Source organism: Enoplosus armatus, chromosome 1, assembly GCF_043641665.1.
Source record: "Enoplosus armatus isolate fEnoArm2 chromosome 1, fEnoArm2.hap1, whole genome shotgun sequence".
NCBI lineage: Eukaryota > Metazoa > Chordata > Actinopteri > Centrarchiformes > Enoplosidae > Enoplosus > Enoplosus armatus.
Window position 1 is genome coordinate 17,764,651 of NC_092180.1, and position 21,015 is coordinate 17,785,665.

Here is a 21,015-nt window from a genome sequence, read left to right on the forward strand (position 1 = left end):
CTGGTCAAAATTTGACATGGTCAAAAACATAATTGGAAGAACAATGCTATGTATAATTACACTAAAATAATTGTCTCAAAGGTCATGAATTGGCGTGTTAAGATCACTGCATTAGACAATACAATGTAATGTAAGTAAATTCAAGGTAAGGAGGGTCTATTTTCCCCCACGTCAGATTATCATGATTTTCTTTTTTTTTTAACGAATAAAATGATGAAAATGAGCTCACCTTCCCAGAGTCCATTGCAGTGATGACCCACACACAGTGTGCATTGTTCTCATATTGAACAGGGTAGTTAGGAGAAGTTATGACCCCTCTGGGCCCCCTTAGGTTGCTGCCACAGGTACGAGCTACAGAGGAAGACAGAAAATGAGAGAGACAGAGCAACACAGAGGTTTAAAAAAGATTCATGGGGTAATCAAAATTACGCTTGCAGATTGCAAATTGCTTCTTACCTTAAAAAGAGAAAAGACAGAGAGAGGGTGTGGCAGCGTTAGAGGAAAAGGCAAATTATTGTAGACCATAGGGTTCAATGTAACCAAAACAGAAACTGTGGTTTGTGGACACTGAAGGTGGGTTTTTTGGTGGACCTGCATATAGTATAGTGTCATTTTTGGGGGGAACATATTTAAAATGCTGAATGCAACCCTTAGTAATTTTTTCCTGTTTTGAAATTTCCTGTAATCAATTTAACAGGTATTTCCAATATACCTCTACTTAGCCACCTGGCTAATTACTTACTGACTGATTACCACAGTTCCAACTTTTATTCAAACTCACTGAGTGATTCTTCAACTTTACAAACCTTTCTACAGATCAGAAATACAAACTAGGAGTCAAATGTAATACTAATAATTTGTCATTCAAAAAACTTCTCTCCAGAAGAATGTTCCAATAATACACAGCACATTGCTCAGTATTTGTAGAATTACAATCCAGGGGATCCTAAGGCTGTTTTGATTGCAGAGACTGATGAAACTACTTATTGGGGACTGTTTCTGTTATTTTGCCCACTCACTTTACTTGTTTGTTAATGATATCAAGCAAATACATGACAGAAGACAAGACAAACCTGATATCTATAGCTGGAACAGAGCAAAAGTTTGTACTAAAGACAGAAAGCCTAGTGTTGTAATGTGCATGCTATTATTATGCTAACATATAGCTTGTTAGCATAATAGCATTTTATGTATGTACTATTCTTAAAGACAACAGTTTAGACTGATGACAATTGGATCATTAGTTTTAGAGGCATCCCTTCATGAACAAGTGTTGGACAAGGGTGTTTTGATCAGTCATATTTGGGGGTCCATGCTCAGTATTAATAGCAACCCGTCTAATAGTTGTTAGTATTTTTCACTATCAACAGCCTGACCAGCTGACATGCTGCTGGCATGGCTAAAAACAATATGTCCTATTTTTAGAAATAGGTATGTTCCAAATAAAGATGGGGATTTTTTTTTTTATAACATTTACCCACAAACTCTCCTCCTCTGCTCCTAAAAGTTTCAGTACCTTTGCTCCCTGTTATCAACAGCATTTTTCATAATATTCTTCCTAGTGCTCCATTTCATCAATATTGATTTTGTCCCGCGTGATACTCAAAGTAATAATTCTTGCCTTCAGTACCTCATAAAGTCACCCAAGTGTTTTTGCCTTAAAGGGATATTTGGCAAAAAAAAAAAGTGTGGTGTCGAAAGTCCCCTTAAAAACCCCTCTCTCGAGCACAGTAATATTAAAGGGCTTACTTGACATTTTCAGTCAACATCACTGCACAGAAAGTTTTATCTGATCATATATTTGCCCTTTATCTATCATAATGAGTTAGCTGGAGGCGATCATTGCCATTAGAGGGAGGGAAGGCCAATGACACAGGGGCAAAAGTATTCGAGACAAAAAAGAAGAACATAAGAATAATACAGAATAATAGTGGGGCTGAGGAGTTAGAGAAAGATGGGAGGAAATAATGAAGTAAAGACATTTGCAAATACAGACAGGTTGAGTGACAATGTGGAGAGACATGAGGGAGAAAGGTTAGAAAGAGACGGAAAGAGAGAGTAGAGAGGGTGAAAGCTAATAACGTGAGAAAGGAAGAGAAAAGAAAGTGGAGGAAGGGCAAGAGGCAAGAAAGAGACAGAGAGAGAAAATACCAGGAGGGAAAAGGAGAGAGGAGGACCTCAGATGACTGATCTGACTGTTAATTAGAAAAGAGAGCTGAAACACACTGTGATACACACAGGTACACACACACACATATACACGGACACACAGGAACACATTCATGGCGATTCATCCCAGAGACCAGCTTCTAATTAACATTAAAGTCTCAGTAGAGAATGAGAGAGGCTCATGGGTTTGAATCCCAGGAGTGATCACTCCAGATAACACAATACACCCGAGCTACAGTAAAGGAATTTTTAACCTCTGCCTGCCTACTTGTTTGTGTGCAACAGCCTATTGATTCTCTTTTCTTCTCTCTCTTTCTCCCTCTGTATTTACCCCTCTCTCTCCAATTACAGATATTTATGTGAAAAATAATAACTTAATAAGTTAAACAATCATTTTTTATACACTTTTTCTCGTGTTGAAGAGCTTAAAGACATTTATATTGTGTTTCATTTGAACCAATTTAAATAACATAAGTTAGGGACACTGAAAAAAAACCTTTTCCAACTCAAGGATGCTTGCAAATGACACAGGCAATCACTATTAAGTACTACATATCATTATAGACCTACAGAATGAATTGGGGGGGGTTACTGGATTTTGCTAAATACTCAATACTCAGCAAGTTTGAGTCTATTTGCTGTTTGAAGCTGGACAGGTAGTGTATAGTTTTATAGCTGCCTACAGGAGCCGATGGCAGCGATTCGACTGTGCGATTGGGTCAAAAAGAGGCTAGAAAGCTCCAGAGAACGGAAAAGTTGGATGATTTTATTTTGTTATTTGCCACTAACACCAATCCTTTTAAATTAGATACTGTAGATTAATTTGATTCAAGGGCGACACAATGTATAAAAGAAGCCATTTATCCCACAGGCAATTGGCTTGCTAAAAAACCTTTGTCTAAAGGTGTTTTTCTTGAATTTTGTGAATTTTATTGTATTACTTGGAATATTCACGCTGTGCCAGATGGACTAATTTTCTGCTCTTGTGGATAATAAAGTTATATTCTATTATTTTCTATTATATGTTAATATTTGTTATATTACAGACAGAAAAGAAATGCATGTGGAATACCTTTTAATTAATTTTAAAGAGGGAAAGTTATTCTTCTTTGATTTATGAAATATTTACTGGACCAAAACTCTTTAACAATCATTGTTCAAGGTCACCAGATATTATAGAAATAAAACAAAAGGCATAATTACTCTATGAAAATGTGAACAGTAAAAAAGAACATTTCCGAGCTAATTGTGGAAACAGTATCCACATGTCCTTCCATCTCTCTCACCATCTCACTCTTCCTAAATCTCTACTGTCTCTTACTGACAAGAGTGGCCAGTATCATGAAGTCAGTCAGGTCCCTGCAGTCACAGACAGACATGAAGACACAAAACAGGAACACACACACACAACCACACACACACGTACACTATAATACGATGTGACAGGGACCCTATAGTCTGTGTCTGAGCACAGGGACTGCCTGTCCGTCAAACACACACACACACACACACACACACACACACACACACAGCTCAAGGCAAATACGGCTGCAGCTATGAGGTATGTGACATTGTCCTTTGGACACTTGCTGTCAATGTAAGTGTGTGTGGTGTGCATGCACACTCGGGTGTGTATGCTAGCTGTCTGCCTTTTCATTGTGGAGCAATAAACCCAACAGGGTACTGTCAGTGAACATGTGGGCAGTGAGAGCCCCTGCATCATTGCTCTGCCACTCACACAGTTATTTATTTAGTCACTAAACCCGTCAGTCAGACATTGAATCATAATTTTAACACATCAACAAACAACAAAATGTAAATCACAGTGATATTATTTATTACTTTGCTGTGAAACTATACTTTTAGAGCCACTGCATTAGCAAATACCAGCACAATAACATAACCATCTTCAGTTTCAAACATTTTAGTCAATATCTGATTTGTCTGATATTGTTTGTCTGCCCAAAAATTGCACATTCAATACTTTACAAATGGGAATTGGGATTGCATTAGATTGTTCAGGCGTACATTTTTGTCATTTTCAGTTGACATGCAAGCTGTGGTAGCGGTTGCCAGGAGCAGTTAACTTCAAAGAAAGATACCGATTTAAGTGTTGTTATTTTTGTAGCTCAACTTGCAACTTTTGTGACCATTTTTCTGGCTCGGGCGCAAGAAGATGGCGTTCCCATTCTTAATCCTGCCTACAAAGCTCATATTGGCTGAGTTGTTTTTCCAACCAGCAGAACTGCCATCAGTAAGCACAACACTAGAACAATTTCTTTGTTGAAAAAAAAACAGAGATTTGGGCAGTGATTCAGAGGTCTGGAGCCAGAATAAAGTATTTAAGCATTAAAAAATGATATGTCAAATCTCAGCACTGAACTGTGAAAACAATCAGAAGCACTTAGAATAATTAAAGTCAACGCACGTGTGTAATGCCTTATGCCATCAGGCCCTGTGGCTTTGGAACAAGAGCCTGGGGATCTCAGCAGTAAGTAAAATATTCTATAGGATAAGGTTGCTGTTATTTTATACATTTATTATCATCAACAAATTCCCTGAAGAAACAAAAACTAACAATGAATTTATCTTACCAACGCGTATTGTCTCTGTGGCGAAATTTTAATAAAGCTTACACATTTATGTCCGAGAACTACAGTGCTTAACAAATTTATTAGACCACCTGTCATAAAAATGAGAAAACACAAATATTTTAGAAATCTGTCAAAAACTTGTTTCAAACTAAAAATTGTATTGTTATTTATTAGGCAAATAACAAACTGGAACAACTAAATAGTCCTTTTTCACATATATTAATCAAAAATATTTTGTATGACCTCCTTTGGCCCTGATAACAGCTTGCATTCTTGCAACCACAAAACTATTTATCTGTTCAGGAATGCAAGTAAATAACTGTAATTTGGCATCTCAATCAAAAATTAATAATGTGCTTTACTATTTCTTTCTGCTTTTTTGTAAAACAGTAAATTTGAGAATTCATGGATAACAATTATATTTTAGCATTAAATATATCATTTTGATTAAAGAGCTTGGCTTGCACATACTGGTGGATTAACCATTACAGAAACATAAAATATTTTGGTAATCAGCAATACTGTTAATTTAGGGCAGCAGTGGCAAACACCTTACACTGGGTGGTGGTCTAATAAATTTGTTAAGCACTGTATTAAAACACATTAAAGAGTCATAACGTCGCATTTGGGTGACATATTCCTGCTTTATGATGAACATGCAAATCTAGTTTCAGTGCTACGTGGTCTACAGCTATGGGATGTCTGATGACAGATAGGGCATACTTTTTTTAACCCGGGGACCTCTGGCCTGATAATAATTGGTAAAGTGACTCTTCAGGTTTGATGGTTTAACTCTAGGCTTCTCGTGACAGCTTGCTAAAGTGTCCTTGAGCATGACACTGAATCCCAGATAAGCAGGTCAACACCTTGCCCGACAGCTCCGCCACCATCACTGTATGAATGTGTATGATAGTGACACATTGTAAAGCTCTTTGTACCATTCTCAGGATAAATGTACCGTATAAATGCAGTTTATAGATGTCCATAGAAAACTAAAATACATTTCATTACATTTCAAAAGATCAAGAGATGCTGTATCTCTTTCTTGCCTTGTGTAAAGTTCCTTAATGCAGCCAAATCAGTATAATATATTTAAAATAAAAATCCACATTTATAACAGGCAGCAGATGCTTTGTAAGACGGGTCCTCGTGATGTCAGGAGTATGAAAACATTGTATAAAAATAGCTCTACCTCCATTCTAGCTCTGATGCATGCACACCTAACAAGTCACAGGTTTCTGAGGGAATGACCGCTGAAACTTACTTCTGCAGATTGGTCTGTGGTCACTCCAGGCAGCCAGTGTGTCAGTGACTCGTTGACAGGTGATACTTTTAGATCCTTGTAGTACATAGCTGTCATCACAGCTGAACTGGACGCTGGAGCCAACTCTGGTTAAGGAGACACAACAGTAACAACACTTGTCAAAAACAGTAACGTCATGGTCACAGTCGATTCTGACTGCTTCACAATGTCACCGTCCATCTGACTGATACTTGTAGAAACCTCTTACATCACTGCTTATATCGTAGGAGAACTGGGCCCTTCCGGGAGATAACTGTAGTAATAATGTTTGAATGATGGCCTTGATATTAATGATGCTGTGGCTGGAAGACAACCGTAACCACAGATCATCCAATTAGGATCTGTAATTCCTCCCTTTTTTATTATTGTATGTTTTCCTTTGCTCTTGCCCTCTCTGTATTCATTTTTTCTGATCATTCTTGTTGTCCCATTCTCTCCAACACCCTGCTGTCTAACACGTGAGAGGGACATTCAATCTAAGTGGAAGTCTGCATGGTGTCTTGTCTATAAAGCTTAATGTCTCCTCCCTGCTGATACACACCGCAGTCTACCACCTGGCCAAACATTTGCTACGTAGGGTTCTGGATTTTCAGTGGCTCCACCCTGTTGTTAAACACTGCAGAGTCGTACAGCCTGGCCAAATCTCTCCGTTAGTGCCTTTGTCACGGAGAGTTGGGTCATTCACTTAACAGCTTCTGCTACTTTAGCAATGCCAATGACACTGAAAATACCTTACATCAAGTCACTCACTGTGACATTTACAATTACTTTACAATTACAGAAAAGAAAACTTTGTTGTTATTGATATTTCCTTGAAAAGAACCAACTAATTTCTGTTGAAATGAACGTGAAAATTGAAAAAAACCAAAAGCTTTCCGTCGCAATTGTGTATGTGGTTGTCTGTGAAACACTAAGTTACAGCTCATCTGCACTGCCTAACAGTGAAAACTCTTTTGTTTTCTCTGCAGCTATTTTTCTGTTTTACTTCATCACACCACAACTCTGCTCCAGCTCCTGCACTGCTATGCTTAATGATGATTAGATACAAACCTGTAACACACACCAAACACATCCATGCCAACATGCATGCACGCTTACACATAAACGCTCACCAACACGTACACACATGGAGGTAATGACCTTTCACTAACTCAGGCAACTCCACTAATAGTCCCACAGAGTCTGTGCAGTCTTTCTTGCTAATGGTAAAGAAGAGCACCAGGAGCTGGATATTAAAAGATGATTATCGTTTAAAAGTTTTTTGGCCTGAAAATAGTAAAAATTGACTACCTTTCCTGATTCTCTCATAATCAGAGAGAATCACAGGATCAATTTAGATGCCACTGATGTTAAGTGGATGAGTCGTAGGGAGAGGTTATTATTTCATAATGGCTCACTCCTGATTACATGAAATGATGTCTCCCTTTCTACAAATAAAATGACAGACACCATGGAGTGAATCATTTAAAGATCCCGGTGTCCACCAAGTCCTTGTTTATTAACCAAGATCCTATTTCCGAAACATTCCCTCAAATTCTCTGTGTATGACCCCGATATGAGTAAGGACCCTTATAACAACCTGAAGGGTGATTAGTGATGTAAACTGGTGAATACTGACGGTTAACAGTGTGTCTCTGGACAGAAGATTGTTGCAGCTCTAATCTACAGGCAAAGAAAGCAATAGCTGCTGAAATTTCTTTTTGATTTGTTTGTTTGACATTGTATATTTTACAGTTTAAACCTGTTAATGAAAAAAAGAAAAAAAATCTACAGAAGATGAGATTAAGAGACAGAAACAAAAATACAAGGGAAGTTAACAATGTAGGTTGACTGAGCTCTGTCTGTAAATACAGTCTGTCTGTAACTTTGAGTATTATTAAAATAATTTGCATACTGTATATTTTGTTTTTAGTAGAATAGTTAGTTTCGGATAGGGGCTATTTCTACTGACAATTACACCCACTTGTCAGAAGGTCAAGCTTAATGTCAAAGGCCCTGCACACTCACACAGGTGTTTTCAGTTATTCTGCCTGATTAGACCTCTGCTGAGGCTGAAGGGGGGGAAAGCTATGCTAGAATGATGTGATCACCAGACTCCCTGTAGTGCTAAGAATGATTAAACATATAAAGTAGAGGTATATATTGTCCCAGGTGAGGTGAAACAGGTGAGTGAGTAAGATGTCAATCAAATAAAGTCTGTGCACAACCCACATAGTCCTGAGAAGAACTCTTATTAGCCAAAGTAAATGTAATCACCGGTGAGGATGTACCACGAGTGTGCAGCGCCTTTAAACTAAGCCACAGATGTTTAGAAAGGGATATAAACAATAAAATAATTTGTAAAATCTAGCACCTAACATTTAGTCTTTCAGTTGCAAACTTATTTGCTTGAGGTGTGTGGCACAATGTTCTTTTGTGTTCATTAATTAACTAAATAGTGGTGGAAGTCTTCTCAAAAGAAAACAGCAGCTATGAAAGAAGCAAATTGCAGCTTTAACACTCATTACCTGCAGGTGGCAAACAGCTAAACTCTCGGAGCAATTACCTTCTTTGTCTTGTGTGTGTGTGTGTGTGTGTGTGTGTGTGTGTGTGTGTGTGTGTGAGAGAGAGATGGCAACAGTCTATATCTGCAGGTTAAAATTTTGCCCGCAAATAAGTTGCTTTCCTATAGGTGACGCAGGTTGGCTGGTGTGCAGCTGGTCTGACAAGCCCCCCCCACCCCCTTGGAGGATGTAAAATTCTGCAAATGTGAATATGTGAGTTTGTTTTGTTAAAAGTAGGTTTGTTACAAGCCAGTTACATAAGGTGCTTCACATCTAAAAACCCAGAGCTGTGACAACAGGACCCCAACAGACATAAATTATTTATGATGATATATAAACCACAAAACACTTCAGTCTCCACAAAAACGATGGAGAAGTTTGATGAGAAAGTTTCATGCTCATTGGACCAATCCTGGGACTGGAACAGGGGCAGAGTGGCATTCACACTCAGCCTGGGAGTTAAAGGAAGAGATAAGGGACAACTAAAACACACCGTGGCTTCTGCAGAATAACTCTGACCTGGGCCCTGAAGTCACAATGTGTGTAATCTCAGGATAATCTGGACAAACAGAAAGAGTCTTATTTCAAACATGAGGAGTCATCAGATCCTATCTAAGCTTACCAAGTTTTAGTCCCCTACTGCACCCATCGTCAATCTTGCATGTTGCACCGACAAATATTTTAGAAAGCCAAAGCGCGGGGGGGGGCAACTCACCTAGTAAACTTGGTTGTACTGTGCAGTGTGTTATCTCGGTTCAGCCCGCAGCAAGGCTCAATGAAGCTCAGTGAGTTCAATCAGGAAGACTATTTTTTGCTCGTTCATCACATCCCTCTCTCACTTCCTGTTTCTCTAATCAGCTTATCGTGGGCGTTTACTCTCTTCCTATCCAAACAGATTTTAACACGATCTCCATCAGCCAATCAAATTGGTGCTGCCAAAAGTTAAATCTGTTCTCCTCTCGCTTGCTGTCAGCTGTCTTTTCAGTGCGGAATCATTGAGACCCTCCTCCACCCCACTCCCCTCCAGTCATCACATTCAGTGTCCGGGTTGAGCTCATCAGAAGTCCACTCCTCATCTCATCCTGATCTTCAGCATCCTTTCACCACCACCAGAGTCTAGACTCCACCCTTCTGATTACCACATGGATTGTGCTAGCATAAACCAACCTGTTCTAACTTTAGAATTAAAAGAGCACAACATAAACCAAGCACAAAATGCACATAAATTGAACAAACATCCCCCATCTCACATGTCATCCAAATTATTTGATGACTTGTACCAGGTTTGCAAATGTAATCTAGTGCAGGAAAAGACCTTTGAGAGACAAAATGTCTACAGTCTGTTGTCTACATGTACACGCACATACAATAATGATATGGCTGGTCAAAAGAAAAAATCATATCCAAGGCACTTGTTGTCAATTGATGTTTTTAATATACTTGATTTGACGAGCTGTGACTGGGAGCAGTTGAGTCTTGAACAGAATGAACTTACTGGAAGGCAGAGCCCATCCTCTTGCCATTTTCTGGAACTCCAGGATCCGGACAAACATCACCAGCAAGACCACTTTGACTCACTGCAAAAACGGAAAAGATATACGGTAAGCACTGTCTGTCTTTTTTGATGTTATGGATGTACAATTGATCAGGATATTTTCACACACTTTAAGGACATCTTGTAATAGTTGGAGGCATACACACATCATATCATGCTGACAGGTAAATCATTAAACCTGTTCTCATACCACTTTTTACAGTATAATGAAAGTGACACGGGCATAAAACCACTCTTGTTATAGTGGGCCACAAGCTTCTGAGTATTTGTCATTATGTGTTGACAGTCAAGTGGTTAAGCACAACTCGGATAACTCCAATCGTGAGAAATATCCCCAACTGTTGCTGAAAATTGAGAAAATGAAAATGAGGCATGCTCTCACCCTTTGAATTTTAAAATAGATCTATTCTTGGCTGACTAAGGAACATGTTTGAAAAATACACAGGCCTAAATATGAAAACAAGGCATTTTCCTTTAGTGTTTATTTTTCTACCTGACAGATATAATAATAATACAAAAGATTTTAAGATAAAACGTTTTTCATCAAAAACAAGCAATAGACTCCCTTGTCATGATCAGTCTTCTGTAATTTATCCGTCCATGGAGACCAGTGTTTTGTTACCTTCCTTAAAAGGGAAAACCGGAGTAACGATGATTTGATTTGACAGCACATGGACAAAAATTTGGAAACTAAAGAATCCTACCATAATATACAGTGCTTAACAAATTTATTAGACCACCGCCCTAAATTAACATTATTGCTGATTACCAAAATATTTTATGTTTCTGTAATGGTTAATCCACCAGTATGTGCAAGCCAAGCTCTTTAATCAAAATGATATCTTTAATGCTAAAATGTAATTATTGTTGTTATCCATGAATTCTCAAATTTACTGTTTTACAAAAAAGCTGAAAAAAATAGTAAAGTAAGCACATTATTATTTTTTGATTGAGATGCCAAATTATTATTATTATTGTTATTTACTTGCATTCCTGAACAGAAAAATTAGTTTTGTGGTTGCAAGAATGCAAGCTGTTATCAGGGCCAAAGGAGGTCATACAAAATATTAAGATTTTTTGGTTAATATATGTGAATAAGGACTATTTAGTTGTTCCAGTTTGTTATTTGCCTAATAAATAACAATACAATTTTTAGTTTGAAACAAGTTTTTGACAGATTTCTAAAATATTTGTGTTTTTTCATTTTTATGACAGGTGGTCTAATAAATGTGTTAAGCACTGTATGTGAATAGGCCTTTTACACAGAAGACATTTTGACTTGTCATAGCAGGAAAAGCAGAGGTATTAGTGATATCTTTAACAATGGCTGCGTTCTTTTCAAATAACCCCATTTTCACGGCAGGCATTTTGAGTTGACATAGCAGGTAAAACACAGCTGAAACAAATCTCACCAGTGATGGCTCAGTTCCATTAAGTGTCCCAGTGAGCCATGACAGTGAGCCAGCATGCACAACACCAGGACCCTGGAACAAGCTGAGCTAAATGGCAGGCAGTTGTTTTTAATGTATGAAGTCTTAAGTAAATTCAAAAGTAAAAGGATTAAGACTTCAAAGTGAGCATTTGCAGTGGTGAAAAGTAACTAAGTACCTTTACTCATGCACTGTGCTTAGTACAATTTCCAAGATTTTCCTTCTTTTCTTTTTAGCATTTCCATTTTATGCCTTACACTTAAACTCCACTACAGTTGACACAGAAAAATGCTACTTTTCTTTTTTTATTTTGAAAGCTGTAGTTACTTGTTACTTTAATTTTTAGAATATATTCTATTATTTTTCAATAATGCTTTAAACTTTTACTTTTAATTAAAATATTGAATGCAGGACTTTCACTTTAAACTGGGTATTTTTACATTATGGTATTGCTAGTTCTACTTATGTTAAGAAAATGGAAAGGTGTACATATTTTTCAACAATACACAGTATTATCCAGGAAAACTTCCAGGTTTTCTAGTATGTGTGGAAACCGGTTGTTTTTGCATCAATTGTTTCAAGAATTATGCCTCACTTCCCTATTATCCTGCTTTCATAATAAACTTCAGTCATACTTCAGGCATACATACATACTATCAGTCATACATTTCAAATGTTCAAAATGTTGTTTAATACTCATAAGCAAATCCACAGAGGATTGTGCAAAATTACATGAGGATTTAATAAAGCCTTTAGGGAGAAATAGTAAAGAAATAGGTTTTGCAGAAAATTAAAATGGCGGAACAACTGTTGTGGTGGAAATTAAAAACACATGCAGAGACTGAATGAAGAGACATTTCAGCATCTCATTCCCTCCTGTTTTTATCTAGCAGCGTGATCTGTTCTGTTCCTGAAAAAAGCACAAAAGCAAAACACATGACAATTTTTGGTCCAGCTCATATTTGGGATCTTGCATTGGTTTCAGACTTTGCTCTGGCTGGGAGCATCTGCTGCATGCCTAAAACATAATGTGAATGTAAATGAGACCAGACAACATGACAGAAACCAGTTCAGACCAGCTCTGTCTTAATGGAACTCTGTGGATGAATAATGGTGGTTAGCAGAAATAAATAATAAAGGGAAGTAAGGTGAGAATAAATAAAATGAAAATGAGGAGAATGCTGAAATAGACTACAATACCATAAAGAAAAAAAAAAGGGAGAACATCCTGGAGGGTTATAAAATATGACCTGGAGGAAGACCAATATCTGACACCATCTCTCTTTCTGCCCATCTTCTATCTTTCTCACTTGTTTCCCTCTTCCTGTCATCGTCATCTGCCTCTGCTCCCACTCACTCCTTCTCTCTACTTTTGTATTCTCAGCTAGCTCACCCAGCGTTTTCTCTCTCACACACATTAGCTGCAATTTACAAAGGGATGCCGGAGTTTTGTGCATCCAAGCATAAAAGATGGATGAATGATTTGCTGCGTTTGTGTGATTGTGTTATGTGTGTGCTGAGGGGTTGTGAGTGTATAGACGCTGTGTGTGAGTGCTTGTGTGAGATATGATGCAAACAGAACAAGCTGTCTTGTTGCTCTGCTGTGTTTTTGATGTTCTGTCCAAAAATCACCACACAAACACACTCTAAAACACACTTTCTATGTCGCGCTCTCTCATCCCCTTTTCTCTCACTCATGTTCAAATGGCATTTCATTGGCATCAGATACAAAGGTTCATATTGCCGAAACAAATCCAGCTCATGCAAACAACATGAGATTGTTGTAGGGAAAAAAAGCTGCCAAATATCACAGCTGGGCTGATGTCAAAAATCCTCAAACTTAATCCCATATTTGCACTTAAAAGACCATTCAACATTTAAACACAAGCTTATGATGCATAATGTCATTTCCATATCATCAAAGTGTCTTCTGCAAACCTTTCATCTCCACAAGTTAACTTTTTAGGAATTCGTGAATAGTTATGAATTTTCTCGTTGGTGCCCATGTACAGTGCATCCGGAAAGTATTCACGGCGCTTCACTTTTTCCACATTTTGTTATGTTACACCCTTATTCCAAAATGGATTAAATTAATTTTTTTCCTCAAAATTCTACACACAACACCCCATAATGACAATGTGAAAAAAGTTTTTTTGAAATTTTTGCAAATTTATTAAAAATAAAAAACTAAGAAATCACATGTACATAAGTATTCACAGCCTTTGCCATGAAGCTCAAAATTGAGCTCAGGTGCATCCTGTTTCCACTGATCATCCTTGAGATGTTTCTGCAGCTTAATTGGAGTCCACCTGTGGTAAATTCAGTTGATTGGACATGATTTGGAAAGGCACACACCTGTCTATATAAGGTCCCACAGTTGACAGTGCATGTCAGAGCACAAACCAAGCATGAAGTCAAAGGAATTGTCTGTAGACCTCCGAGACAGGATTGTCTCGAGGCACAAATCTGGGGAAGGTTACAGAAAAATTTCTGCTGCTTTGAAGGTCCCAATGAGCACAGTGGCCTCCATCATCCGTAAGTGGAAGAAGTTCGGAACCACCAGGACTCTTCCTAGAGCTGGCCGGCCATCTAAACTGAGTAATCGGGGGAGAAGGGCCTTAGTCAGGGAGGTGACCAAGAACCCGATGGTCACTCTGTCAGAGCTCCAGAGTTCCTCTGTGGAGAGAGGAGAACCTTCCAGAAGGACAACCATCTCTGCAGCAATCCACCAATCAGGCCTGTATGGTAGAGTGGCCAGACGGAAGCCACTCCTTAGTAAAAGGCACATAACAGCCCGCCTGGAGTTTGCCAAAAGGCACCTGAAGGACTCTCAGACCATGAGAAACAAAATTCTCTGGTCTGATGAGACAAAGATTGAACTCTTTGGTGTGAATGCCAGGCGTCACGTTTGGAGGAAACCAGGCACCGCTCATCACCAGGCCAATACCATCCCTACAGTGAAGCATGGTGGTGGCAGCATCATGCTGTGGGGATGTTTTTCAGCGGCAGGAACTGGGAGACTAGTCAGGATAGAGGGAAAGATGAATGCAGCAAAGTACAGAGACATCCTGGATGAAAACCTGCTCCAGAGCGCTCTTGACCTCAGACTGGGGCGACGGTTTATCTTTCAGCAGGACAACGACCCTAAGCACACAGCCAAGATATCAAAGGAGTGGCTTCAGGACAACTCTGTGAATGTCCTTGAGTGGCCCAGCCAGAGCCCAGACTTGAATCCGATTGAACATCTCTGGAGAGATCTGAAAATGGCTGTGCACCGACGCTTCCCATCCAACCTGATGGAGCTTGAGAGGTGCTGCAAAGAGGAATGGGTGAAACTGCCCAAAGATAGGTGTGCCAAGCTTGTGGCATCATATTCAAAAAGACTTGAGGCTGTAATTGCTGCCAAAGGTGCATCAACAAAGTATTGAGCAAAGGCTGTGAATACTTATGTACATGTGATTTCTCAGGTTTTTTATTTTTAATAAATTTGCAAAAATCTCAAAAAAACTTTTTTCACGTTGTCATTATGGGGTGTTGTGTGTAGAATTTTGAGGAAAAAAATGAATTTAATCCATTTTGGTATAAGGCTGCAACATAACAAAATGTGGAAAAAGTGAAGCGCTGTGAATACTTTCCGGATGCACTGTATGTTTGCCATTTCTGACGCCTGTAATAGACGTACACTTCCGGTCAGCCGCCTGCTCTTAATAGATCATTTTTAAACTCACTAAATGACTCAGTTCTTCCTGCCGTTTGTACTAAACTGTTCACTATACAATCACAACTAAGAGTAAGTAAAATCCCTATGAACTGTGCAATTTACTGCTGCATGCCCCGTCCAAGCCATGAAGTCAAAGGAATTGTCTGTAGACCTCCGAGACAGGATTGTATCGAGGCACAGATCTGGGAAAGGGCACAGAAAAAATTCTGCAGCTTTGAAGGTCCCAATGAGCACAGTGGTCTCCATCATTCGGAAATGGAAGAAGTTTGGAACCACCAGGACTCCACCAGTGTTTTTCTGTGGAGATGGGAGAACCTTCCAGAAGGACAACCATCTCTGCAGCACTCCACCAATCAGGCCTTTATGGTAGAGTGGCCAGACGGAAGCCACTCCTCAGTACAAAGCACATGACAGCCCGCTTGGAGTTTACCAATAGGCACCTAAAGGACTCTCAGACCATGAGAAACAAAATTCTCTGGTCTGATGAAACCAAGATCGAACTCTTTGGCCTGAATGCCAAGCGTCATGTCTGGGGGAAACCAGGCACCGCTCATCACCTGGCCAATACCATCCCTACAGTGAAGCATGGTGGTGGCAGCATCATGCTGTGGGGATGTTTTTCAGCGGCAGGAACTGGGAGACTAGTCAGGATCGAGGGAAAGATGAATGCAGCAAAGTACAGAGAGATCCTTTACGAAAACCTGCTCCAGAGCGCTCTGGACCTCAGACTGGGCCAAGAAGACTGGAGGCTGTAATTGCTGCCAAAGGTGCTTCAACAAAGTATTGAGTAAAGGGTGTGAATACTTATGTACATGCAATATTTGAGTGTTTTATTTTTAATAAATTTGCAAAATTGTCTAAAAAACATTTTTCACTTTGTCATTATGGGGTATTGTGTGTAGAATTTTTTAGGGGGAAAAAATAATTTAATCCATTTTGGAATAAGGCTGTAACATAACAAAATGTGGAAAAAGTTACTATTACTATTTCTGTCATTTTTTTAAAACTCTTTTTGTTTGTTTATTTGTTGATATATTCATCCTTGTGTTTGTTTGTTATTGTAACTGATACCTTAATAAATGGTAAGTGATATTTTTTCCATGAAAATTACAAGTAAATAAAAGAAAGAGTCCACTGACCAGCCGGTATTGCAACAGTATTCAATATGCCAACAAACATCACGAGATTATGTGGCTGCTGCCATCACCATTAACCCTCAACGCAGCCAGATTAGACGTGACACCTGTGTAGAGTGTATCATGAATTATTAGATCTGGCAATCATAAATACTCAAGAGGGTATGATACAAAATTAATTTGCAAACTGGAAAACCATCCAATTTAAATTCTTAAAGTATCTTTAAGACACAATTTTAAGTTTATTTCTGTTGTGATTTCAAAAGACCACATACTGGTATTTTCAAATTGTGGTGAAATAATGTTAGAAATCTCTTCTGAGGCATTCTGGTGGTAAGGGGAAATTAATTTACAAACTGAAACTCCCACAAAAATGTCTCACGTTAAATGTTTGGAAGCATGATTAATTACCACTTGTCTCCATTGTTTAATTAGCTTGCAGCATAGTGCTGTAACGCTTGGTGTTGACACGTACAGTAGCAGGTTAGGTGGTACTAGCAACACTTTTACATAGCAGTACAGGAAGTTATTTAATTTGAAAACAGAGTCTTAAAAACAGAGTAAAGCCATCCCGAATATGTATGCATTATGTACATTGAGGCTGTGCCATTAAGTTTTATGTCTTTCCCGCTGTTAGTTTTGTTTTCTTTGTTGCAAGAAACTGTTGTTGAAGTTCCCAAGAGAAAGTGTTACAAACCACTGGCTCGGGGAATTGGAGAAAAATGCTAAACCACTGGCTTAGAGGGCAATGTAAAGACGCATAAACACAAAATACATTTGCATTGAGAATGCAAAGCCGTGTAGCACAAAGGTTTAGTTATTACAACAGATGACAGATGAACCATTAAAAAAGAAACTGAGGTCAAAGAGTGAATGAGAGAGGGTGCAAGGAGAAAGGGAGAGCGTGGGAGAGTATGATTGTTTGCGTGTGTGTGTAATCAGCTGACATGTGTATCAGGTGAGAGCTTTTGAGGTGCTCTTCAGACTCCTGCTGGGTGAGGAGAGAAATGTGTGAAGTGCAGTTTGTTGATATGCTCTCTTCCGCTGCTCTCCTCTGCTCTTATCGTTGCCTCTTATCCACTCCGGCCTCTCTGTCTCCCTCACCCTCTCAAGCTCACAGGTCAATCAGCCATCTTCCCATCATCATTTTGTTGAGCCCACAAGATTCTCCACATGAATATACTTGTGTTATGATGCTGAGTCAGGGTCATGTGTGTTGAAACACAGCATAAAAAAATATTTTCTGATGGTTACAGACTGCATTACTGTGAGGTTTTCCCAAAACTATTTAGCTGTAGTGCCGTGCCATCGTGGGATTTCCAAGTTTCAAGTGGTCGCGTCACTTTCATTTGAGTAGACCGAGGCCCAGCATCACCTTGCCTGACAATCCTGAAGAAAACACTGATTATAAATCACACTCTCACAGTGATGATTCATTACAGTTCTAGGTCATTGTCTAGGGAGTAAAACTCCTTAATCACAATCTTTCAGCCTGTCTATAATTATGACACATCCTCAGCAGTAAGCTAATGTTACCGCTGAGAGAGGCTAACTGTAAGATGGGCTGCTTTCATTTGAACCATTTACATTGTTCTAGTTACCACTTTTACTCTGTCTTTTAATTGGCTTATTTCTTAAATATCTATCTATCTATCTATCTATCTATCTATCTATCTATAGTATGATTCTAATCAATAGTCTGAGACTTATTCATAAACAGACTGTTCTCAAAATGATTTCAACTTATTCTCGTGTGTCTGTCTATTAGGCTGTGTTTTAATATAGGCTAGAGGCTGTTACAGACGGTCTTTTAGATTATGATTCATAAGCAGTCCATTCTCTAGATAGGTAAAACTCATTATCATCAGTCTCTGGTTCTTTGTAATGATTATATATTGCATAAAGACTGCACATTCTCTACCATACAGCTATAATATTACCACTGGGAGTAATACAGTGTAAAGAAGTGTTGTTCAAAGACTGGTTCGGGACCAAAGGTGGACCTTGGCTTTCCTTTTTTAATGTTTTAATGATCCTGGTTCCCTGCCTGATAGCCTAACTGTACTGCGTTGGGGTAACCTCACTGAGCCTTCGGCCCAATGTGAAAACCCCGTTTTGGGCCCATGATAAAAATGCTAGTGTCTCTTAATGAGCGTGGGTCCCATGGTGAGAGACTACATTTCTCATTTAGGTCCAGGGCTGCAAAAGCTTAAGGGATCCCTGGACTACACATTTAACAGTCATTATCATCATTCTTTGGCTCCACATTGTGATAACAGATAACAAAGCTCGTTCTCTACAGCGCGGCAATCATTTTACAAGTGGGATAGCTACTTTTGAGAGTCTTTAAGCTCATACACAAGAACCACTGGTGATCACTGTGATTTTACTTACACATAATGATAAAATCCACAACGAGATCTAGACCCACTGGTGCAGAAGTGTACCACAAGTTATAAGGTTAACTGACTTTCTGCAGCTGCGATTTACTGCTTGCAGAGTTACTATTTATTAAGGAGGCATTCAGAACAGCACATTTCTCAGGCTATATTGTCATTTATTTTAATACATTTAAATGTGATCCAAAGAGAAACCTCCATAGACCCCCTGGTAAGAGAGTTACTTCACAACAAGATGCTATTGTTAGCTGGCCCTCCTCGTAACAAGCAAATGCAATAGCTTTGGACTCAGTAGACTGACTTCAGGCAATTCTCTCACGTGGAAGCAACTTTGTATATGAGTGAGTTTGCACATATGTGTGTATCTGTGTCTGCATGCTTAGTTTGTGTAAGCAAGAGTAAAAAAGAAAGTGTGCGCATGCAATCTGAACTCTTCACTAAGCTCCACATCATTGATAAATACAATAAACTGATTTGCCCCGGGAACTCCTCACATACGCATGCACACACTCAAATACACACAAAGCATACCAGTTCTAATTTTAATTGCCGCAACACATGAAGAAGCACACAAGCACATAAGATTTCTTTTTCATATATACACACACACAAAACACCAATACTAATGTTAATTGCACCGGCACATGCTCGGCTGAGCGTGTAAATCAGCAGAATTATTGATGAGGGTTTTATTATGAAGCTAAATGCTAAGGAATGGATGAGGTATGAACTTGGGCTTCCGTGATAATTAAAAGCCTCTGTCACGTGATCTGAATGCTGTTTCAGAGGCGTCTCCGAGCTGCCAAGATATATGTCTGCCACCCCAGACTGTAGAGATGTTTATCACATTTGTCATTAAATTAATTGTTTAACTGCCTTGTGGTCAATATGATGTTTAAGTTTATTTGGATTCCCATTAGCTGCCACTGAGGGGAAAACATTTTTTTCCTGGGGTCCACATAAAACATTGATCAGCTCATTACACACTATACACACAGAGGAGCTTCAGCTGCGCACAATATAAATGGAGGAGGAGCTATATTTGCCTTTAAAATGCGACTTTTTAAAGATTTTTTTTGGAGGGGGCATTTTGCCTGGGATAGTGGCTGGGCTGGAATCGAACCCAGGCCTCAGTCTTAATGGTACGCGCTCCCCACAACTTATGTATTCTAATCCCTGTACAAACAGTAGCTATCACAGATGGTTTATCAGGTGTGAAGATATCACAAAGCTGAAACTGAGTAAATACTTAAATGCTTTAACACAGCCACTTGAGAGGGTTCATTTAATGGCCCAAATTCCCAAGTTAACCAGAAACATTGACACCTACTGTGCACATTAGTTGCCAGCATTAAAAGAAACTAGTGGCAAATTAGTTATGAATCATCTTGAGACCTTTTCAGACAAAGCTTTGCTTTTATTTTTATTTTTCATTGTGCAGTTTTTAAGATAACCATGAAACTTCAGACATTTTTCTTCAGATAAAATCCACACAGATCATTTTATCTTGTGTTTGCCGAAACGCATCAACAATGATACACAGGCGTTGATTGCTTTGATGGTGTGCCACCTTTTCTACTTTTGAATTGATTTGTATTTTTTTGTTTTTTCATTCTTCAAATCTCCCCATAACTAAAAACATAGTTCAGTTTTATGTAAGCTAAAATCTGCAACACACTGCACATCGGACTAATAAACAACACCTGAGGTTGTTTAAATCAACCACTATAAAACTACCATCACTAGTTACAAATCTCCAGTCTTTTAAATTAGCATTGTCTGATTATTTTAATTACTCTATATTTTAAAATACACATTTTTCACACCTGATGAAACAAGGCCTTCAAAATAAACAACAAAATGCATAATTTGCAGCTACACTTCATCAGCAGGACATCAGGGTCTGATTTGTTTGTTACCTTTACACTGTTGTATCTAATGGTTAGGGAAAGATCATTGTTTGGGTTAAAATAACCACTTGGTGAGGTGTCCTGACAGCAGAATGATTAAGACGCATCCACATAACTGCAACATCACCGGTGTGATTCCAGGACCTTTGTTATATGTCTCTCTCTCTCTCTCTCTCTCTCTCTCTCCTCTCATTTCCTGTCCGCCTCTATACTGTCTGCTATCAAATAAAGGCAAAAATGCCAAGAAAATAAAAC

The 21,015-nt window shown here is 38.8% G+C and overlaps 1 protein-coding gene across 1 annotated transcript in view; it reads right to left on the reverse strand.

Moving 5' to 3' along the window:
• The window catches only part of csmd1a (CUB and Sushi multiple domains 1a), a 281,553-nt gene that overhangs the window by 143,094 nt on the left and 117,444 nt on the right, over positions 1 to 21,015 (reverse strand). The window contains exons 7-9 of the mRNA XM_070906253.1: positions 10,105 to 10,186; positions 6,028 to 6,152; positions 230 to 351 (exon numbers count right to left, since the gene is read on the reverse strand). Of these exons, the coding sequence (XP_070762354.1) occupies positions 230 to 351; positions 6,028 to 6,152; positions 10,105 to 10,186 (329 nt within the window). The remainder of the gene's footprint in view (positions 1 to 229; positions 352 to 6,027; positions 6,153 to 10,104; positions 10,187 to 21,015) is intronic.